The sequence below is a fragment of the Passer domesticus genome, chromosome 6, assembly GCF_036417665.1.
Source record: "Passer domesticus isolate bPasDom1 chromosome 6, bPasDom1.hap1, whole genome shotgun sequence".
NCBI lineage: Eukaryota > Metazoa > Chordata > Aves > Passeriformes > Passeridae > Passer > Passer domesticus.
The window spans coordinates 41,104,400-41,128,376 of NC_087479.1; the positions used below are offsets into that span (position 1 = coordinate 41,104,400).

The window sequence follows — 23,977 nt, forward strand, 5'->3', positions numbered from 1 at the left end:
CCTAAAAATGTATTTTTAGAATCATGCTGCAGACAGAACTGTGGACAATGCTATTTTGAAACTCACCCCACCCTCAGAGACAGAAAATAAAACCTTTGCTTCATTCTCTATCACAGTTGAGATTAAAAATGTGCTTAGCTGAGAAGTAAAAATGACTGAACATCATTCACAAGAAGCACTAAATTCTCAAGACTATCCACACTGCAGACAGGCTGCCTTATGCAGTATAGATGCTATTTTTAGCAAGTGATGCAATAGCTGCAAGGGCTCTCCCAGAACCTTTAATTTATGAGACCAAGCCATACTAAAACGTGTTTCAAGATACCTAATGTCCCTGCACTGTCACCTTCCCATTCTCTGCACCAGCCTACTACCCACACAAGTCACTCCTTTTTAAGTTTCACCTTCCAAAAAAGAGACAGATTCTGCATGTGAAGAGAAGATCTGTATCTATACATTCGTCAGCAAACACACCTGTCCTGCAGTGTATATGACAAGAAAGTTACACAACACTGTACAGAGATTTTCTGACCTCCTGGTTTTCTATTGAAATACAAAGCAGCTTGGCTTCCTTGCTGAATTTGTGTGAAGACTTTGAAAAGCCCACAAAGCTAATACATCTAATCCTTCCCCAAGCTGTTTCCATTCTTGGAGGTCTTTTTAGAAGTTCTTGTGTCTAACAGACAACTGTTAAGACATATTTCTGCTAATGACTGTTTCAACAGCTAAAAAATCTAAAAACCAAGAAGAGTTCCTGAAATGGTAGGGCTTTTAAAAATTGTTTTAAAAATAGATTAGGGATTTTCCAGCCCTTTGGATCTGTGGATCCTTTATGTTCTGCAATAGCCATGTGGACCTCTGTGTAATAGAGTCAAGTTTACTGGTAAGCTTTGCACTGACCCCTTTTAAATTCTAATTCCATCTGCTCCCTCCCAAAACCCCCAGAGCTAATCCCAAAATCAGAACTACCCAAGAAACTACTTTTGTTTAACTTCCTACCTCCAGGGGCCCATGAGAGGGGACACTATCCAACAGTTTTAAAAAAGACTTTATGTTTTGAATGTGTAGTCATAGACAAAATATATTATGTGTGTTATACAAATCCAAGATCCCAATTTGCTCCCCTGCAGAGTTTGAGTCCTTTGCTTATTAACACAGGCAGGGGACATATAAGAGCTCTTACCTACTATTTCATACTATCCATTTATCAGTCATGGCCAGCATTTAGGGCTCAGGAGAAATTCCTATATGTGTATCATGTTCCCAAGTTTTACACCTCAGCTCCCATAGTGCACTAACACACTGTGGGAGAGCAGGTATAAAGATGGCTCTGGGAACAGCAAAAGCATTTGCTTTGTTTAAGGATAGCTCCAAGCTCTTTCCTCTTCATGAGCTCTCATCATGGCATGTACCACGCAAGAAAGAAGTAGGAAAGCTCGACAAAACTTCTTGCTTGAAGCAGTAGAGGTCTGCCTCCCCACCACCCACACAATGTATTCACTTCCTCCCCCACCAACACAAGCATGGGGAAGCCAAAGTCAGCAGAATTTTTAAGATCTCCAGGCTCTCTGAGAAAAAGGAATCCAACTGCAAAGAGGTGAGACTTGGAGAGATTTCATTCAGAAGCTCTCACTCTCTCTCAGAGATCCTGTCTGCTCAGAAGTAGAACAGAAACTGAACAGGAAGACACCCAGTGATATTTTATTCATTTTGGCTGGAAGCAACATTAAAACAAGCTGTACGCTGAGAAAGTAGCATTAGCTCCAGGGACACAGGTATGAAAATAAGGATTCTGCAGAACAGCTGAAGTGGAAACAAAACTCATGCCCAAATGTGTAACCTGCTCAAAAGTAAGGAAGTTGAAGTATAGAGACTTACATATCTGACGGCCCCTAAAAGCAGGATAGGAAGTATCACACTAGGAATTTTACAAGGCCTTGTGAAGGTAATAGGAGGATAACAGCAAAATGCAAGTTCAGGCCCTTCAATGTATATACAGTAGAAAATAAGTGTACGTCAGTTTCACACCAGCACAGCAGGAGCAGTGACAAGCCAGAAGAACAGACCAGTTTCCATAGCCAGTTCCAAATGGTTTTACTGGGACTAAGTGAGAGCACAGCAACCACATAATGTGTCCCATTAGACACAAAAGTAAGAATCATTGTTAGTGTCCTAAGAGGCTGAAAGAGCTGCTCCCATTTCACCCAGCCCACTGCTCCTCACTTGAGGCTGCAGAACTGTGGGACTGCAGGATATTCACAATCCTTTGTAGATCTGTAGGCAGCTTCTCCAGGGTAAATGCAGACTGAAACTAATGTGACCACTACAGGTGAAAGTCTCCAGCACTCAAAATGGATAATAAAATGAAAGGGTTTAGAACAAGAAGCCACCTGAGCTAACTAGCAAAGCAGTTCACATTAAGCAAGAACCAAAAATCATCTTGTTTAGAAACAATATTGGATCTAATAGAATCTTATGTTTCTGTTCTCATTACTAGAAACATCCAAAATTTCAGGTCACCCAAAACCATCAGTTCCCAAGGACAAAAAAAAAAGATAGACTGGATCATTTAAGCTTCCTGTTGCCATCCGAGACACCAACTATCATAAAATACAACTCTTCCTTCCTTCTCCCTTGCAAATTTGGAACGAAGAGTCTGTGCAATCCTACTCTAACCAGCTGCTAAAGTAGCTCTTCTGGGGAGAGAGGAAAACACCCCTCAGGGTGTCCCCTTTTGCAGATTCAAGCACAACTGCACATACACTGAGATCCACAAGAAGCCTGTAAGCATGTTTGTGCTATGCTAGGAATGACTAAATCTTTTATAATCCCTAACTCTAAATAACACCTTTATTTCTGTTAAGAAGTGGAGACCTCTCAGATGTACTGCAAATAAGTTTCTCATGGCTGGTTAGAGGCAAAGATGGCTTCGGGATCATTTTTAGTAGATAGTGTTTTGTTAAAAAGATGCAAAGACAAGCACAGATAAAAGATTACATAGCTGACAAGCCTTTATTCTTTATTCTATCAAGATCCTATAAAGGTAAGCCTTACATATGTAGAGAAACAGCACTAGAAGAATCTAAATTTCTACTATCTTTGAAAATTACCTAATTATGATGAGAAACAATCTACTCAAATAGATGGTTCATACAACAACAACAACCCCCAGAAATTAAGGTTGTTGAAAAGCCATTAAACTTATCTTCCAAAGATACCCTGCCTACACCAAGTGTGAAGTACTCCGCAGTATGTTGTTTGGCATTCTAGCCTTTGCACTGGAAGAGGACACAGAAGGGCAGCTGTGTTTAAACTGGAAGCAACCCGATCACTCCGCTGTCGTGCCCCGCAGCCGCGGAGCCCGGCCCGAGCCGCGCCTCGCCGAGCGGGACGCGCCCGGTCCGCGCCGAGCGCTCCCGGCAGCGCCCTCTGCCCGCGGCAGCGGCCGCTCCACGGAGCCCGGCCCCGGCCGCCCCACGGAGCCCGGCCCCGGCCGCCCCACGGAGCCCAGCCCCGGCCGCTCCACGGAGCCCGGCCCCGGCCGCTCCACGGAGCCCGGCCCCACCATTCATAAAACGGGGGGCGCGCAGCACCGAAAGGCGACTGTGCCGTGCTGGAAACCCAGCGAATCTGAGCACCACTCTATTTTTTGATCCTAATATATATATATATATATATAGTTTGAGCTAAAATGAGCATATTTGGTAATTATTGCTCCGCCGAGGTCCCTTCCGTCCCACGCTCTTAATTACGTTCGCTTTAATTAAGTATTTCTATCCATCCGCGGGGGGGGGGGGGGGGGGAGGAGGGAAGGAGATGAATAATGTTAACACGCCCAAGTTAATCAACTTAGAAGGCAACAGTTGTCTCATGAGAAATGCGCTCGATAAATTACCATAAAGCATTAGGGAGACTCTTACGTTAAAGCGCTCTAGAAATCCTTGACTGTTTTATTTGTATCGGCACTGTTTTGCAATAGGTGTTTGCCTTAAAGATTTAAGGAAGAACTCGGGCAACACTGCCTTTGCTTTCCCGTTTCTAAATAAAGAAACGCCCACCGATGCCTTCTATATTTCACTCCAAGCCCATGAAAACTTGCATATTTTCCCCCGGTGGAAAACTCCCCAGATTTTCCCATGGAAATGAGGTTCCCATCAGGCCTCCTTAAATGTTTCAGCTACGACTGATTCGGTGCACTTTTCCTCTCCCCGGCAGAGCGGGGAGGCAGAGGAAGCGCCCGCGGGCACTGCCTGGGCTGGCGCGGGCTGCCCCGGCCCCGTGCCGCACGTGGACCAGCCAGTGTCCCTGGCAGATCCCTGTCACGCCAGCCGGCCGCGCCTCCCCGGCCCCGGGGTGGCGGCTCCCACGGAGCGGCGGTGAACGGCGGCTCCGCCGATCCCCTGCCCGCCCGGGAAACTTCGGGAGAACCCGGGGAGCGCTCCCCCGCCGCCGCCCGGCTCTCGGACGGGGCAGCCCGCTGCCCCTCGGGGCGGGAAGCCAGGGCGCCCCGGGAGGAGCGGCGATGCGGGCGGAGAAAGCCGTGCGCTCCCGGTAGGGCTCGCACCGGCTGGCCCCACCGCGGCCCCGCAGGCTCTGCCAGCCGGCCCCCGTGACGGCCCCAGGCGCTTCCTGAGCGGAGCGGAGGGAGCGCGTTATGTCACCGGTTAGGTAACGGCGCGGGAGCCGCCGCAGTGACGGCACCACTCCCCCTCCTCCTCCGCCCCCTCCCGCCGCGGCCGGGGCGGCTGAGGTGAGGCGGCATTAACCCTTGTCGGGGCCGGCCTTCCCCCGCGGGCAGCGGATCCCCCGGGAGCGGGGCGGGCTTCCCCCGCCGCCCACCGGAGGCAGCGGGCCGGTCCCGCCGGGAGGGCGGCCCCGAGCGCCCGCACCTCGGCGCGCCGTGCGGGCCGGCAGGGGGCGCTGCTGCGCCGCGGCGGGCGGGCGGGGGCGGACAGACGGGCGGACAGACGGACTGACGGCCCGGGGGCGCCGGCGCCCTGCAGCCGCTGCTCCGCGCCCACGCGAGGCCCGGCCCCGCGTGCCAGGAGCACGTCCTATTCCCGGACACTGATCCCAGCGCGGCCCGGTCACGGCGCAGGATGCGATCAGCCCGGTACTAAGCATGCACCATCTCGGAGTGCTGGATCCCCGCTCCCGGCCAGCAGCCGGCACTGCCCGAGCGCCTGGCTTCCAACGGGAGCAGCGCGGAGCCACCAGCGCGCCCAGCCCGGGCCACGCTGAGCTGAGGCCCAGCCCAGGACATTCCCCGCATCCCTCGCTGCCACCCGCCCCACGGGCCTCCGCAGGCCTTCACACAGCAGAGAACTCGCCCTTGGCTCGTGGCCAGCAGCCCTGCGTGCTCCTGTCCCAAACACGGGGCATCAGGGCACACACGCCCGGCAGAGGGAAGGACCTCCGGGCCAGCCTGAACACCGCAAGGATTTCAGGTGCTACTGAGCCCCGGCTCCATCAGGGAACACTGGCACAAGCACAGCACTATTTACCTTGTCTTTAACATGTCCCTAACAAAGTGGAGACTTCTACAGAGAGTTAAACCAAAAATGCAGCACTCCTCTGTCAAGGTCCTCCACAACCTCCTTCCAAGGTCTTCATTGCAATCTCCTCAATGCCCTTTTCATTTACAAAGCCCACTCAAGCAAGCAGTGACAGGACTCTTCAGCCTGTCCCAAGCAAGGAAACCAGCAGCCATGGCTTGGAAAAAAAGGTAGCTCAGAGGAATTTTCGGCAACATCCCCTATCCATAGATGCAATGCTACAAAGGGAGAACAGCCAGGATGCTCTGGGAAGCAGCATGCTCAATAGGTTGTATCCCTCTGGCTCCCTGTTTGCTTTAGATCCCTCCTGTGCCATCTCTCCTCTACTTGCTGCTTTCCTTTCTTTTTTGACATCCCATTCTTGCAGCCTCCTATCCCAACTTCTCAAGGACTCTGATTTAGACAACTTTATACGTTCCACAGCAGAAAGGTTTTCACTAATGCTTCCCCAACTCCTCTGAGTGGAACTGGGGACCAGCAATTGAACTTCTCTCTCTGGTCCAAGAGAAAACCCTCCTTTAGAAGTCAGACACCAGAAAGAGCAATGGAGGTTGCTCTTACCACATCTACATAGACTGATCTTGGCACCTTTAGTCCACTGATCAGAACCAGACTGACAAAAAAAGCTTTATTATCCACAGGTCCTTCTCTCTTTTAAAAGATGCCTCAAAATTGAACAAAGCTCTCCCCCATGCCAATGGGACCTGTTCCAGCATTTCTGCTGCTCTCCTTCAGGTCCATAAACCTTTCTTGCCCTACACTGACAGCCAGTGCTGCCTCACCAAAACACTGCTGTCCCACAAGCACCAGGACACATGCCCAGGACAAACACAGGCCAGCTAGGGCACAGCATAGCCTGGTTAGAGGCCGAGCAGCCCACTGGCACATGCAAACTGTCACAGCAGTGAATTCACATGCACCATTCCTGCTGAAAATGGCCATTGTGGCTAGAGAAAGCAGCTTGCAACTAAGGAACTAAGACACCTTAAGGAAGACAAGGAGAGGGGGGTGAAAAAAAAACTTCTTAAGAACAGGATCACTGCTCCAAGATTTAGGAATAACAGCAAACTTCAGACTGCAGAAAATCCACAGCCAGTAAGAATATGTGCATACAGTACCATACTGGGCATTACAAGTTTTAATCAACATCCCTTATTTACATGCACCCCATAGTACTACTCCCCCCCCAAAGTAAAGCTTTGAAATGAAAATATAAACCAACTTCTACAGTAAAGGCTGCTTTAAAACAATATGCATTTATTTTAAAAAAGATATATTGTTACTCAAATCTGCTTCCTCACTTGGTAAAGAATTTGTGCTGAAAGTCAGTTTGAGGAGACTAATTCTAGGTTAGTGCACAAGAAACACAGTTTCAATCCAAAGCTTACTAACAGTGATTGAAACAAGCTAGTCTATGCTGGAACATCACACATTTTTCTGAACAAATGCATTATTTTCATATGTTGCCAAGGCAATGTTTTACATCAGAAATTCTACACTTAGATTTAACCACAACCAGCAACAGCTGGGATGAGATACTACCAAAATTCTGCCTAGCTGGTAAGTTGAAAAATCCACCTCTTCCATTTCACTAAAATTTCTTGGCTTACAAAGACTTCCAGATTAACAGATTCCCACCCCACCATTTTCAAACACTCTAAAGCATCAAGAATTTGGTTACCAGAGGAAGAGTTTGAAACACAGCCAAGCACAACCAGTCTGTCCCCAAGGACAAGGTCACAGGAAGAACAATACTACGAACTATTGTAGAAGGAATGACAAAGAGGTTTCTTTCTTAAAATTAATAACCCTAGCTATCAAACCAATACAAACCATTATCCTCATCTTTGAAAAGGAAAGGAGCTAGTTAAAACCTGTTAGCAGGGACTTCCAAAATCATACTCTGCAACTCATAAACAATCCTCTCAAACACTCAAGAGGTACGTGCCACCCATCTTGATCCACAAAGAACCAAGCAAAACAAGACTACAGAACAGCCCATCAAGATGGGACCAAGCAACAGAACTAACACCAGGCTCCTGCAGTTTTAGGCTCAGTTTCAGCCAGCTCAGCTGCAGGGCATCACCCAGCAATCCATGCCTACCTGCTTCCTCAGCACCTGATTGCCAACTGCTTTTCAGGCAGCTCAAGAAGCTGACTGCAGCTGGTCTTGCTTGCAGAGTTAGAGGCCAGCTACCAGAGCAGCTGTAATTCTTTTGCCAGCAGCCTGGTCTCAGAGCAACTCAAGCTGACCACTGGGCTGAGCTGCATCTTCAACATACACTTCCATAATAGTACCACGTTTCCCTTTTGTTCCACCAGCACTGGAATTCATATGACCAAGCAGACTATGGAGCATAAATAGCCCCAGGGGACTAATTTTCTGCAGGGCACACTCCTTAACCAGATCACCACACAAACAGACCAACCTCAGTGCCAGCATAAGGAAGAAAAAGCAAGGTAAGAGCTCTCCATCCACTTCCTCTCTCCACACCAAACTTTTACATCAGAAAGCCATTATGTAAAAGACACACTCACTCTTGTGAGCAAAGGCATCTCATTTATAAGCTGGCACCATGTGAGACTGTCAGCAAATTGATTCCAGTGCAAAGGAAAATGAACAAGGCTCTGGAGGTTAGAGTGAACGCCCAAGGTGAAGAACCAGTCCACCAAATGGAGGGTTCTAGATCAAAATCTAGGAACAAACACAAAGTTGAGGAGCCCCAAAGTTTTGCCACAGATCTGGGTCTACCTGGATGAAGAGACTGAGTTAAAGAGTTTGTGTCAGGACAGGTAACTTGCCTTTAAGCACGCCTCTGAGTTGACACATCCCTTTCTGCTCCGCCGTACAAACACTGGGTTGGACACGCAGGACAACTAAGGGCAGGGACAAACTGCAAGGCGTCCTAACTTTAATCCCTTGTTCACCTACAGACAGGGTAGCAGCTTCTTCCAGCAGTGCAGTGATCCTTTATTGCCCTATCCTTGATGCTTCTCCCTCCTGTTCTAGGGCTGACTCATGAGCCATACTGAATCCACACTCTGGGGATGGAGAGCTCTCTGGCAGATGAGACTGAGCCAGCAGGAATACTGGGCATATACACCTCTTTCAAGAAAAAATATTTATGCAAAATAATAGAGAATAACAAGTTTCTAGATTAAGCACCTTTGCTGGCAGGATAAGAATCATGGGGAAGGGAGCAAAGGGGCAGAAACCTGTGGGAAACTGGTCTTCCAGAGACCTCAGAACAATGGAAGAACTTTGGAGAAACAGATCAGCCAGTCACGGACAAGGGAGGACTTGTTGGAATAAGGATCCAGTGATGAAGTAGAGTGTGGGAAAGAGCAGCATGCAAGCATAAGCAAGTGTTGGTTGGGTAGCAGCAGAACAGAAATAGTTCTCTGTCTTCTGCTTTCCATAGCAATATGTATCTTCACACACATCTGCAAACCTCTCCATCTAAAGGCAGGGACCAGACACCTTGTAAGGAGACCAGACTCTAGTCTCTACACAACAGTTTCCTCCCATCAGCAACAAAAACCTTTGTCCCACTGAGCTTACCACCTCCCATACACCTTCTCTCAGTACAGCTTCTCTCCCTTTGTGTTTCTGTGGTAGTCTTCTAACATACACGAAAATCCTGTGCAAAAATTGCTGTGATTAACTGCCCTAGAGCTGAGCTCCTCAAGTCTGCTCTTCTTTGTCTACTAAGTGCAGAGCTCCTCAAGAAGTGACAACACAGCTGTCCCTCTGGCATGGCTGATGGAACACACCCCTCTGGAACATGTGTCTCACAATTGCTTAAGAGGACAAAATAGAAGGGGGGTGTAAAAACCAGAAAAAACCAAACATGCAACCAAAACCAAATCTGTACAGTCAACCAGACAGTAAGTTCTGCATATACACACACCATGACTGAAGCTGAGCCACCCAGCTGTCTCCCACAACTGACAAGCAACTGAATCATGAGAGAACCCTCAGGAGAGAAAGAAGCAGGGAGGGTAAGAAAAATAGGAAAAGAAGTAGAAGAAACAATGCAACAGGCACTATTTTCCCTGAGGCTCGGCTTCTGGACATCTCAACTCCAGTTTTAAGAACTGCTAAACAAAAGGTTTCTTTCAAAACCTACAACCAAACCTCAGGCTTTTAGGTGTCACCATCTGCTGCTGAGGGCAATGGAGTGAATTAGAAGCTCAGTAGGAAATTCTGCATACAGCTCTCTTCCCATATTAGCTGGAGATGCTTATATTGTGGAACAGGATTTCAGCACTGCTAATGACTCACCCAGTGGGTGATGGTGTACTGCTCTAGACGTTAATTCCAGGAATCTCAGAACTTTCACAGATTTGAAAAACAATATATTATTTTAAGGTTAAATCAGGAGTCAAAAAATAGCAGATTTAAGGTAGAATTCTGTTGTGCAATTAAATGTACTACAGGGGAAGGAACTTGAATTTCCCTAATTCTAGCATTTTCAGATATTAATGTACTAAAGCTGAAAAATCTTTTGCTTTTCTCTAAGAACCCATAGTTTACAAAACTTATCAGTAAGTAAGCACCAGAAGTCATCTGAAGCAATCAGCAGCAACTTAAGCAAGTGATGAAACCATGCAAGCCAACACATGGGTGTTTTACCTACTAGTTACAGGTTTATCCCACTTTTTTGTTCATGTACAGGCCTAAAGAATTGCATTTGCCATTTCTCTTACAATAATCGGGAAAGATACTTTCTTACTGTTATCCCTTCCATAGCAGAGATGGCCATCTTCACCCTATGGATTAGGAATTAACATATGCACAAGACCAAGAACTATGTATTTCACCCACCTACCAAAAAAACAATTCCCAGGTGGAGAACTACTGCAGTTTTCCCAAAGAACCCTCTCAGGGCCTCCTGCCAGCTTACCTGTTCCTTACACAGGATTGCATTTACCCAAATGGCACTAACAGCCAGCACAATTCCAGCTGGGGCTTCCTTGCTGAAGACACTTCTGTATCCATGCAGGGTGACCTCAGCATAGGGAATAATGTGCTCTGACTCCATAATTTCAGAAGGCTCAATACAGCAATTGCTTTATTAAGCTATGTTGCATTACACTAATACTGTGTTATAGCTATACTACAGAGATACTAAAGAAAAACCCATGATTGTCTCCAGACAGTCACAACACAGCTTTGAGCTAGTTGGCCAATCAATCCAAGCAACCATCACTGGAGTCCAATTAACAAATCACTCTTGGTAAAAAATCTCCATAACACATTCCACATGTGCCAAACAACAGGCACAGCAAGTAGAGATAAGAATTGTTTTCTCTTCTCCCTCTGAGCTTCTCACTGCCTTCCCCAGGAAAAATCCTGGGAGAGAGAATTATGTCTCTGTTCAGAGAATATGAATGCCACACTTGTGTGCTCCCCACTCCTACACAATGCCTTTCCTTGCTGTCACCAGGGCACCTCACAGGCAATCTACACAAAGTGAGGGAAGCACACTGGCCAGAAGAGCAAACGAAAGAAACTGGAGCATGATATTACTCTATATTAAATCCTTGTGTAAGTTCTCTAGTTTTAAGTAACCAGTTTCCATTACAAGCATTCCTACTTTAAAACACACAGAAGACTGGGAGAATGAGCTAGCTTAAAATAACACAGCTACTCATCTCCAAGTAATAAATTGTCAAGCATTTCTCTCTCAGGCTATTTATCAGAGATGGGTATTCTTTGCACCTCAGTGTAAACATCTGTCCTCCTCTCACCATTAGCTGGTTTTTTGTTTTGTTTTGTTTTTTTTTTTGCAGGTGGAAAAACCATACTAAAGCATTTAACCCTCCTCCATATACATCTCTGCTCCTGCAGATAAACATGGCAAAGTCTGTTCATATTCTGAATCGAACTGCAGAGCTGTAGATTATGAGCTTGGTTGATGCTGAGGCTGGTGATGCCCACTCATGCCACATTTAGTGTGCTGGCATGAGCCAGAAGGGAAGGGCTGAAGTCCATCAGCCAGGACACAGCAGAACTGGGACTCTGGACATCTGAGCTCTGAGCAGTTGCTCTCCCTCTGCTCTTCTGACCAGAGTGCAAAAAGGAGCACATAATGCAGTAAGTGTTGAGCAATCCGACTAGGTGGAGGTTTTGCACAGTCAGCAACATCATGTGCAAATGAAGACACCTGAAAGAAGTAAGCAGAATTCACCAGAAAGAGAAAAATTGTAGAAAACAGCAGAGTATGGTTCATTACTTTATACTGTCTAGGAAGCAGGACTGATTTTAGGGTATGTTAATAGCAGTAGCCTATGTAAAAAATACTAGAGAGCCTCCCTGACTCACCAAGAGTTGCAAGGTCTCTGAAGGATTTACAGCCCCCTCAACCACCAGACAGCATGAGCTGCTGAGTCTAGAGAAGCAGGGTCAGAGATCCCACTTCTCCTGGACTGTTCTGGAAGTTTGCTCAGTCCAACAAAGCACATGCTGAAGGGATACACTGACAGAAGTCTTCTCAATTACAAGCTATGAGTAGGACTGATGACTGAAGGCAGACAGCTAAAATTTTACAAGAGAAAATTTAGGATGGATACTTAGAAACTTTCCATGGCAACTAGGAAAAGAAAAAGCCATGCACATTGGAGCACAGTACTCCTGAGAAGTACAGACAGGATTAGGACACTTGCATCAGACTGTTCTCTGAGCCACTCTTCAGTGTGGTAACCCTACAGAAGGAGTTTGCAAATAGCCATACAAAAACCAAAACATGCTCTGAGTTCAGTCTGCACATTTCACTTGAGCTGTCCCGATCACAAGTTAGTTTGCAAGCAAGCTGGCATATTTTCACACGTTCTTAACATTACTTTTCAGGTTAACAAGTGCCATGCTTTATTCCATACAAGGGTAGTGTCCAGAACTGAGAACAAGGCCAGAAAACCTTCACCATGGACCTGAAATGCTGAAGATGATAAATCCCTGAATAAGTGATTCAGCTGAAGAACTAAACCAAAAGCTCCCCACCAAAGTTCTGCACACCAGCCAAGCACTCCTGCACAGGGAAAATGGGAGTTGGGCAGAGCCTCTCCCCTGACATCCTCTTGGGAGAGCAAGGCTCAGAGAGGTCGAAACTCCCCTCTGCTCCACATCCCTGCTAACTACACCCTCATCACACATGGCTCCAGGGTGGCTGTTGAAATCTGCAACATGACTTGTGACATGGCCTGTCAACTACCTATCACTGCACATTGTGAAACACAGGCCAAGCAAGACTGCACTTGTTTGTGTACCTGGGACTGAAACTTGATTGCAGAAAACGAAGCTTTAAGGTAACAATTATTTCACTTGATGCTAAGGAGTTTGAAAAATGACACTGACTGTGAAAGTTGCTCAAAGTCATCAGCAAGTTAGCAACTGATCAGCAGTGAAGTGAATGTCCTCTGCATGGAGTTCTTAAACTGTAACTAAAATGTTTTACTATCTGACTGATTTCATTAAGGGTACCCCAAGAACTTTATAAGGATCAGGATCTATTTCATAAGACACACTTTCTAGGGTCTGCAGAAAGCATAATCTTACAGATAGAATCAAATAATTTAAAAGCACAAAATCCAGCTTCTTAGACTTCTTCCTCTTGACATAAGCATCACATCTCATTAATTTAATAATATTATTGATAAGGACTGATATATAGAGCTTGTTATTATCTCAACTTACTAGTCAACAAGAGTTTGACAACTGCTGCCATATTCTTAGTTTTTAAAAGACCTGACTGTACAGACACAAAGAAAAATCTACTCCACTGCTCATGTTTCATACATTTTTCATGCCTCCCTCAATGGCCGTGATGCACAAGTTGCTATTTTTAGATGCCGGACTGTGCATAGCCCTTATTAAGTAAAAGAAGCCTACAAGAAGGCAGAGAAGGTCACCCAGCTTTGCTGCTGCTCAAAGTTTTTGGTAAATATTTAGGGAAATAATGGTTTAAGACTGAATAAGGCGGTTTTGTCTAAAATCAAATTACAGAAAGTTAGAGGCAGTTGAGAGCACCTTCTTGATTAATGACCTCTCACAAATTCTTTTTAAGAAACTTAGAGCAAATTGCCCACATTTAATTAATTTTGCATGTTAGTGAATAAACTCCAAGAAGCTTAATTAAAGCAAGCTCATCTTCACAAACCTTTGTTGGCCCAAATGCAACTGTACAGCTGTATTCACCACATGAGAAAGCATCACCACTAGCAGACATCCTGTAACCACTAAATGTGCAATTACTGAACCATGACTCTATCAAAGGCACTGAAGATAGAGGAGAATAAGTGGATGCTTTTCTAAGACACTGTGAGGTTTGAAAGAAAGCAGGACTTTTCTTCAAGTTTCATATGGCAATCACATAATCAAAACAATTTTGTTTCCTGTTAACACTTTGCTTCAGCTACAGAAAATTGGGGGGAAGAACCCCACATATATCATCAAAATATTTGCAGTGTTAAGAGCGGAGAAAAGAAACAAAACCTTGAAGTACCCACACAACCAAGACATCAGATGCTTTAGAGCACCAGATCAATCCAACTTGCACTGACAGTGTGTTTTGAAGTTGATTATCTGCATACACTGAGTTGTGACAACCCAGCTGACCCTGCTCCAAACAGGAGGTTGGACTACAATCTTCCTGAGGTCCCTCCCAGCCTAAATCACCATAGGATTCCGAATTCATTTTGCCAAGTTACTGAAGGGAAGGAGAAGAATGATTTCATGTTCTCCTGCAAAAGAGGCGGCTTCCTAAAATAGGGAGACACGGCAACTCTCCAAACGGGAGCTGTAACAGCAGCAGACAGTTCCCTGCTCCAGACACTGTAGCCCAGAATACACCCAATTTTCAATGGCAGAGAAGCAAGGTGGCTGCCTGCCACTATCATCAATGGGAGAAGAACAGGACTCTCATCCAACCTAAGGAAATACCACTGTGGATGACAACAATCAGCACTACCAACAGATCTGTCTGCCTAGAGGAAGGCAGGGGAACAGGCACATCTTTGCTGTATTCCTGGTGAATTCAGAATGACTTCTTGGCACTCTGGTCCTGTTGAGTCTGTGGTTTATTTTGCTATATTGCTTTTCCATCACAGAAACCGTTATTCTTATCTTCTTTTACCAACTTGTGAAGCATATTAAAGGTAGAACATTCAGCCCAGGAGTTTTCACTGTATAGCCTCCCAAGAAGCACCCAGAAATCTCACGTTGAGACATCCACCCAACTTCCATACTGTACTTCACTGTACAGCAGCCAAAAACCAAGTCAGATGCAAGTTATATGGAGAGAAGACCAGAAAAGCTGCATACAGACCTTCACACATAATTGTGACTGTAGAAAAACTACCTTTTTGTTAAAAGAGGGGCTATTTCAAGTAGTATAAACCTAGTTTTCCTAGAGTACCTTACCAGTTCACATAGTGGTTCCTCCTCCTCACATCTCCTCTTTTTAAGTACCAGTAAGTTAGACCAAGCATAGACAGAAGCAATTGCATATATGCATCCAAAAAAACCTCTAACAAGGAAAAAATTTGCAACCCAATTTCACATGTGCAGAAGAGTTAAAGGGCAGTAAGAAGTCCTTCCAAAAGGACTTGTGTTTAGGGTTTTTATGAAGTTGCTCTCTAGTGCTGTGCTAGAAAGAATACATTAACACAGTAACTACAGCAGCCAATTAGCATCAAAACCACTGTTTTTTAAAATATCAGAAAAAAAAGGGAAATGCACTTCTTCCTACCATAATGACTTAGTAGTTTGCTAATCAAGGTGACCCAACATATCTGCAGCTGTGCCTCCATCTTCCTTTCCATGGGAGAAAACAGCCCAGCCACACCATACTTCAGGGCAAACCACCCCAGTGCTCATTCAGACTAAGACAACCTCTCTTCATTTCAGCTGGAGACTACAGCAGCTGTACCAATAAAGCAGCATCTCACCTGCATCAGCTGCACACAGAGGACACACAACAGCTAATCATGATGGCCACATGTCTTCCCACAGTGACAGCAGGCACCATCACCCCATTTCTCCATTCTCCTTGACACTGCAGCAATGCTCCCACTTTAGAGCAGAGCAATAAACACAGAATTTAGCTGTGCTGCCAGTGCTCCTCTTCCCCCCTGCCTTGAATATCACAATCTTGGCAGAGAAAGAACAATTTCTGTGAGCAGCCATTGGCCACATACAGTGGCCCACTGCTGCCTGCACTTGTACAAAGTGACAGAGGACATTTGCAGTGCAGTCCTCTGGGTGTTTGAGGATGTGACTGTGGGAAGTTCTGATGTTTAAAGTTTGTGGTTCAAACTGTCCAGCTGATAAGCTGGCATTTGGCTGAAGCACTGCAAACTTCCATGTTTGAAACAATGCAAAACAAGCTCTAGTGGCCACCAAGACTTCTGTGATGCACCACAAGTCAGCAGGCAACTGATAATGCAGTAATATATTCAAAACCAATAGTAGAAAGTCAAAGAAGGATGTCCTGTGCCAGCCATATCTTTAACAGGCTAACATTTCTCCCGCTGAAAGGAAAACCTGGGCCTTAGTTGTTTGTATGTAAAGCTGTTACTTATCCAAGGCACAACTGCTGCACTTCAGCCCGTGCACACAGGACTCATGACATGCTCTGGCATTACGTGTGCTGTGAGTAGCAGCGCTGCCTTACTGGTGTCTCACACGAGCAGACACTCAACTACCCAGGCAGGTGCTGGCACACAAGTTCTGTGCTGGCTGCAGCAGGCCAAGGGGGAGCACAGTCATAAGCCCAGCCATCAGCCTGCTTGTTGCAGGGCTGCTCTGCCTACAGGTCTGACACCTGGAAGCAGCTGCAGCAGCTGAGCACTCCGTGTCCTCCTACTCCCCTTGAGGAAAGGAAGTACCTTTTGCAGCCTTTTAAACTGTCATCTCATCTTAAGCTCGCTACAATTACTTTTGTGGCCCACCTTATCAATTCCCAATTAGGCATAGGACTTTCTCTTTCCAATAACTCTTCCAAGAATGGATTTGAAAATTCCCTTGGCCTGATTGTTACTCCAGCAGAGAAGCCCTTCCTATCATCTCATCGTTACTTATAGGCCAGAGTGGCAGCAGCAGACTCACATGGAAGAAACTATCTTTCCCCAGCGTGTCCTTCCTATGACCAGGACTCGAAGTACTGGGAAAAGTTAGAGCAGCGTGGCACTAGAATTACCCTGGTGAGAGCCTGCACTTCCACAGCGCTCCTGTACTTCGGGGGTGCCGGCTAAATGCTGCCGCCCCCCGCTCCACAGGGAGGGCCACTCGCGCTGCAGCCCCTTCCCGAGCGCGGCCCGGGACCGAGCTGCCGGAGCAGGCAGGGTCGGCACAAGTTTCCGCCGCTCCGCTCTTCTCCCGCCGCTCTCACAGCGCTCTTCCCTCGCCCTCCAGCAAAGCTCTGCTCCCGGGGCAGCCGCGGCTGCCGCCGTTCGCCCGGGGCTGCCGGTGCCGGGCAGGCCCGGCCGCGCTGCGGGAGCGGCCGCTCCTCCGGGGGCGGCGGGGCCGGGGCGGGCCTGACGTCAGCGATGAGGCGCGCGGCCGGCGCGGAGGGGGCGGCGCGCGCGGACCGGCAACTGCGGAGCGGCCCCGGCGCCGCGCGCCCGGAGACACCGCGCTCAAACACGCCGTGCCCGCCCGCCCGCCCGCCGGCCCACACGTCCCAGCAATCGGCGCTGCCCTCAGGAGCGACCCGAGCGGCGCGCTCTGGCCCTGCACGTTGCGTGGGGAGCTTGAGAGCGGCTCCCGGCTCGCCGGGGACCAACTCGGCAGAGCAGTGGAGCCCGCCGGCCCCTCAGCCGCTGCCCCAGGCCGGCCCGCCTCGGAGCCGGCTGTCGCCCCACGGGCGCTCCGCCACACTGCCCCGGTGCCCCCGAGGACCGGTTCCCGCCGCCCGCGTCCCCCTCCCCGGCAGGCCGAGGCCGCTCCCCGCCGAGGTGCCTGCCCGGCCCGGGGGGACACCGGAGAAAGAGCCGCGGCGGGGGCGGCCGGGACGCGCACTCACCTGCCCAGGCGCCCAGCGCCGGCCCCACGGCGGCGGCGCCGCTCCCCAGCACCCAGACGCGGAGCCCGGCCAGCAGGCGGTACGAGGCCAGCGCCGCCGCGTAGAGAGCGCCCAGCGCGCCCACCCAGTAGAAGAGGCCGGCGGCCGGGAGCGCGGCGGGAGCCACCATGCTGCGGAGGCTGCCGCGGCCGGACTGAGCCCTCCCGGCCACCGCCGCCCCGCAGCCGTCACGGCGCCCGCCCCCGCCCCGCCGCGATTGGCGGAGGGGCCTCTCAGCCAGCGGGTAACCCGGCAACGCGGCCGGGCCCGCCCGCCCTGGGGCCGCCCGGCCCCGCCGCGCCGGGAAGGGGGGGGCAGGCAGCGAGCGGCCACACGCCCCCGTACTACTTGCGGCCTGCGCCCCACGTGGTCGGCACCGCTCGCTTGCCGCCATTGGCCAGCGAGAGTGGCCGTCACCCCGCCGCCGCACTCGGATTGGCCCCGCCGCCCAGGAACCCCGCAGGACTGGTGGAAGACGGGGCCTCCGCTCCCGCCCCCGCTGACGTCATATGAGCCCATTCATAAAATGCTCAGGCTCCGCCTCGCACACGAATATGTGCCTGGGTTCCCCTCCCCCAGCCCCGCACTGCGCTCGCCCACGGAGCCGCGATCGCCACGGCACGGCACGGCACGGCACGGCACGGCACGGGTCCGCAGGGAGCCCTGGGCAAAGGGAGCCCGCACCGGGGAAAGACCATCCCGGGAAAAGAGGGGCTGAGCGCCACAGCCCAGCTGCCGCCGCACCCCGCGCACCGCGGGGCTGGCAGCGCTGTCCCGTCTGGCCGGCCTCGATCTGTCTTCCCCGACGAGATCCAGGGGCAACGGAGGCCTCCTGAAATATTTCCCCTGAGCTGCCCACTTGTTGTGCCATGCCTGGACTTGCCCTGCCCCGTCGCCCTTCATCTGCCCGCTGGACGCGACCTGTCCCCCAGAGCCCCGCACACGATGGGGTTAGGAACGCCTAGACGTGGGATTTGTGCAGGAGACACCTCTGAAATGACACACACACACCCCACCAGTGGCTCCTTCCATGATGGTGAAGGGCACAAAGCTCCGCTGCCTTCTGTCCCAGCCTCCAGCCCCCTGCTAGGGCCATGCACCTGTACCTCACTTACGGGCCGGGTTTTTGTCTCCCTCTCTCCCTCCCAGGAGGGAGCCTGGGGCGGAGAGGAGATGGGGCAATGTAGGCTGTGGGAGGCTGAAGCCCTGAAATGGTTGCGATGTATTGCCTCAACAGGCTGAAACAGCAGGAGTGGCTGAGGAACATGGAAAATTAGTGGCAATTTCACTTAAGGTGTGGATCAATTAAAATGTCAGAGAAGACAGCTGAGGAATAGGGGACTGCTGTTTTTAAAGGGACCCTCTTGCAACTTTCAGTGCCAACATTTTTTTTTTCTAGAAAACAAGCCTTTTATACCACTTATTTGACAATGACCTTAGTTCAAGCAGCAAGAAACCTTCTCTAGATTGGGTGTTTTGGAGATCCGCATCCATCTGAGTTATTAAGAACAAGTAGCATAGGGAGTAGTCTTAATGTTGCCTTTCCTTTCTCTCCTGGACTGGCAAATAGGTCATACCCAAATCCAGCCACCACTGCTGAAGATCTGCAAGCTGTACCAGCTGCCAGGCTGCAGGCACGTTCCCCTCATGCACTCCTTTGTGTCACTTGCCACACGCCGTGTCGATGGCAGAGGAAGCCTCTGGGAGCCTAATCTGCCAAATCCTGGCATGCCTCAGGCCTGGCCTCCCCCTGCAGCTCCACTCCTGCACACCACTCGTTGTAAACTCAGTGGATTCACAAGTGCTCTACAATCTCTCTTTCCTCATCTCATTCCACATTTCCTAATCTTTTCCTGCTTCAGAGTTTGGAAAGAGCTCATGTAAGGTGCCACCTTAATTGTAACAGGTAAGCAGTACCCTTCCCTTTGTGTTGCAACTTGGGGCCACAACCCGACCGTGTGAATGCAGGTACAAGCTGCATTGTAAGCACTACTGCCACTTCACGGCCCTCATTTAGAAACAAGACACACTGCTATGACATCAACTACCTGATGCAAAGAACTGTGCATCCCGAGATACCTGAGGCTGCACTTTATGACCTTTCGTCTATGCTAAGGGAAACAAGACCAAAGAAATCAAAGGAAAATTTGCCATGGTTGGTTTATTCCTTTTATTAGTTTAATAAAAATAAACATGTGCTACATTTCCTGCTGTTAAATAATATACACAAAATAGCTTTTCACTCAAAAATACATAATTGATAGAAATCAAAGACTTCTGTTCATAATCTGCTTGTGGAAAACAAATTCAAGTGGGATTCAAATTTCATTGGATTCAACAACACACCGCACTGATGTCAATTAAAGGCATAAAACTATCATACACTTTGTACTGAAAAATTAGTCAAGTCACTATCTTATTGGCTGATCTATAATTTTACAGTTGATTTTTAGAAATTAATCTTTATCATAACAAGTGGCATCAGACCTAATAGGAGGGAACATGTCACAGGGTTTTGTCCTATTCCACAATAGGAAGCATCCATCCTCCCATTAGCTCACTTTTTCTTTTTTTTTTTTTTTTCTTTTGTTAATCCCTTATGAGAGGTGACACTGCAGAGGATCCAGCTCTCACCAAGTTTTCTTCCTGCATTTTTCCCAAGACAGCCCACCCTACTGCTTACTGGACATGACTTTTAGAATAGTGTGATGTGCTAGGGCTAACTTCTGCAGGTATCACACAAGGAAAATCCTTATAGGCCTCACCAAGTGTGTAGTTGACAGAACTCCCTCCAAAGACAGGACTTCAATTACAAAAAAGTGCAAAATGCTGGGATAATTTTCCTCTTGTTCCATACAAGCCTTTCCTTAATTTTTAATTTCTTCCATTGGCTGTCACAACAGTTTTCATATGTTCAGTTTTTGCAGAATAAATGACACACTGCTGATCCTCACTCTTTTGTCTTCCAGAGGACAGGTGGATATGGCACAAGCATCTGGAAAGAGAAAAGGTAGAAAAGAAATCTACTACAATTCAAAGACAACATAAGAGCTGAGGCAAAGGATGGAAGGTAACAGTGGTCACCAGACTCACCAAGTGTTTAGAACAAAAGTGGACTGGGCAGCTGGACAGTGCATGTAGAGGCTGGAAGAAAGGAGATGAGCACTGGGCAACCTGCTGAAGGGAGCAGGCAACTTCCTACTGGACATGTAAGCTGCAGTGACCAAGGGAATGCTGCCAATTACAAACGGGTCAGAAATAGGGAAGGAAGTATGTGGGTGCTACAAAAGATGTCTTGGTCTCTGTCAGAGTCTACCTATCTTTTATTATAACATCTCCTGCCCGCTGCACTGCAGTTGTGCTGCTCCTGAGACCTCTTGTCTGAACAACCTTCTTGTTGCAGGTCAGGACAGAACTTGCCCCACTGTTCTCTCAGGGGAACTGATAAACCCCTTGACAGAAGCACAGACAAAGCAAGGCAGTCCTCCAGGTTTTTTGTGTTAAAAAAAATCATACTGGTTATTCAAAAGTGTTGCTATTTTTTATGCTACCCTGCTTGGAGAGAAAGGCAGTCCTCTGAGAGGCTTACAGTCTACATTTAGAAGAAGATGAGTCACAGGCAGGGAAAGGGACTCACTGGAAGGGAAAGAATTATACAAAGGTCAAATGAGGGGGTTTGCATCTCTTGCTTATGGGCATCACACATTCCTGAGCAACAGGCATATCCCCCTTTCCTGGGTTAATCCCAGTATTCTCATGAGCTTTGCAGGTCTGTTCCCATTTGCCGTAAGCTGCTGCAAATCCCAAAGGAGCACCCAGTCGGCTGAGCTGATGGAACAGGCAGGCATTTTGAGTGTACTCACACATCAACATGCATACACATATGAGGATACCTTGCCAAGGCCCCAGAGATCCATATTTCCACAGCTCTTTTATCAGTTCAGGCGTGTAGTCAGTTCCAGATGACTGCAGATGCAATCTGGGTCAGGGCAGTGATGCAAACCTCAGCCAACCCACAGCTTGGCTACATTGCTTCATCATATGGATCATGGCTAAGCTGTACAGCAGATCACAACAGAGATGAGAGAGAAGTCTTTAGGAAAGCTAAAGGAGTAGTGATATGCATGTCTAAAAAATGCAACAATAAGGAACAAAAGATAGGGACACAGAACTACATAGATGACAACATCCAAAGGAAATAAAGAAAACAAAAATATAGCACAGGAGCAATAAATTACAATGAATAGGGGATAAAAGAGCACCCAATAAGAAGAAGCATTCGATTTTTATTATGAAGGTTTTTTGTGATGTTGCTGCCACAAGTACCTCACAAGCAATACACATCTCAGTGAGACCACATTGCCAGGTCTCCCTCCTGCCCCGCTCTCTCGGTACCTGGGGAAAACACATCTCACTACGAGTCCACAGGTGAGGACCCAAGACAGTCACTCACTGTCCCCACAGTGAGACCTGTGGCTCAGGGGTCTCAGCACTCGGGAAGACTCAGCACTGGGATCCACTTCTGATCCCAGCCTTCCCAGTGCTGCCAGAAATGCCGTCTGCTCTGCAGCAACCCTGAGACAGGAAAGGGGGACTGCTGGTTATCTGTGATGTGTCATGTTTTCTCCTGCCACTGAACAGTGTAGTCATTTGTTTCATTAAATGGCATTCTTGTACCCAGCACTAATTTTATCCCTTTACAAATATGTTTTTCACTCTAGCAACTCAAGAGCAGCTCTCCCCCCTGTACAGTCATTCTGCTCTCATGCCTCTCTTACCATTACTCACACTTATTGCAGTGAGGCCAGATTCAATAATGGGCCTGGCTGCTGCAGTGCTGAACACTGCAGTGGGTCTTTGCCTAAATCCATAGCCCCAAATTAAGACACCCAGTGCACACTGGAGGCAAAAATTAGAATACCTAAGAATGTAATCTTCATTGTCCATTCTGTTAAGGTCTCTAAAAGAACCATTCAGGCACTCCAACAAATCTCTCAATACACCTCATCAACTGCTGAGTTCACAGTAATGATGGGGCGAGGCAGGATACCTTGTGTGGAATTCCAGATCCTCACCTTTTCCTTAGGCACCTACTCCATCTCCTTGCAAGGCTCATGGTACCCCTCCAAGTCCACGCACTATTTAGCACTCACCCAGGAGTTCAGGTTTTCCTCCTCTGCCTGAAAGGGCAGAAAAGTGCTTTAACAGCATGGCACAGGTGGGTGGTGTGAGGTGATTTTGGTTGAAGCTGTTTCACAGCACACAGAATCACAGAATCATCACATCATAGAACCACAGAGTTGCCTAGGTTGGAAGGGACCTTAAAGATCATATACTTTCAACTCTCTTGCCATGGGCAAGGATGCCTTTCATAAGGCCAGGAATCTCAGAGCCCCATCCAAGATGATCTTGAACAGTCACAGGGATGGAGCATCCACAACTTCTCTGGGCAACCAATTCCAGTGCCTTGCCACCCTCAGTAAAGAATTTCTTCTCAGTAACTGTTTTTCTTTCAGCTGTAATGATGGGAGGGAAAGCCAGTGGGACTGGAGGGGCTGGGGCAGACATTCTCAGCCCCATCCTGTGCATACATCTTCAGCATATGTTAAAGTGGTGTATTTGGGCAAATATAGAGGCAGGTATTTATGTAACCCTCCTGGCACGCTACACATGAAGCAGGTGTTGGGGGTTCCATGGTTCAGACTTGGGCTTTGCCAGCTGGCTCTCACTGAAAGCTCCTACAGTACAGGACTCCTGTGGGCCTAACATAAGGCACCTCGAGCTGATCAGCCCTGCTCTGCAGAGCTTGCAGGAAACAAGGGAGCCAGAGAACAGCAGGTTGAGAGAAAGGGATGGAATTGGTAACATTAAGTGCCATAATAAATAACCAACTAAGCACACATTTTGATTGATGTGTCACTCATCTGCAATTGCACACCTTTGGGTATAGTTTCTATGAGAAGGGCAGAAACCTGCAACCACAAGGCAGCTGTGAAGCACAAGTCTTAGCTTTGAAACTGAGTCAGTCAGGCATTTTAGGTTACCACACTGTGTTACAGCTATATACTCCTTGCTTCTCAAATAAACCTTGGGCATCAACAATTTAGCCTGCTTCAGGGAATAAAGTCCCAAATTTCTCAACAAAACACTCCAGGCAAATGTAGCAATGGAAGACAAACAGAACCTAAAGCCAAACAGTAGCTGGCATATTAACTAGTTGAGTCTACAGATTGCAAATCCAACGTGCCATGCAGATGTACGCTGCTCTTTATGAGAAGGTCTGTTCAGTTTACCTTTCAAACAGGAAACAATACAAATGGTACTACAAACTTCTAGTACTTGATACAGGGATTTTTCACT

At 48.2% G+C, this 23,977-nt stretch overlaps 1 protein-coding gene and 1 long non-coding RNA gene across 2 annotated transcripts in view; one reads left to right on the forward strand and one right to left on the reverse strand.

The window, feature by feature from the left end:
- The window catches only part of HSD17B12 (hydroxysteroid 17-beta dehydrogenase 12), an 83,162-nt gene extending 65,128 nt beyond the window's left edge, over window positions 1-18,034 (reverse strand). The window contains exon 1 of the mRNA XM_064424947.1: window positions 17,579-18,034. Coding sequence (XP_064281017.1) covers window positions 17,579-18,011 — 433 coding nt within the window. The 5' untranslated portion in view covers window positions 18,012-18,034. The remainder of the gene's footprint in view (window positions 1-17,578) is intronic.
- Window positions 18,035-18,465: 431 nt separating this feature from the next.
- LOC135303295 (uncharacterized) lies at window positions 18,466-21,460 on the forward strand. Its single transcript, XR_010364748.1, has 2 exons — window positions 18,466-19,523; window positions 20,587-21,460. It is a non-coding gene; the product is annotated as an uncharacterized LOC135303295 (long non-coding RNA).
- The last annotated feature ends 2,517 nt before the right edge of the window (window positions 21,461-23,977 follow it).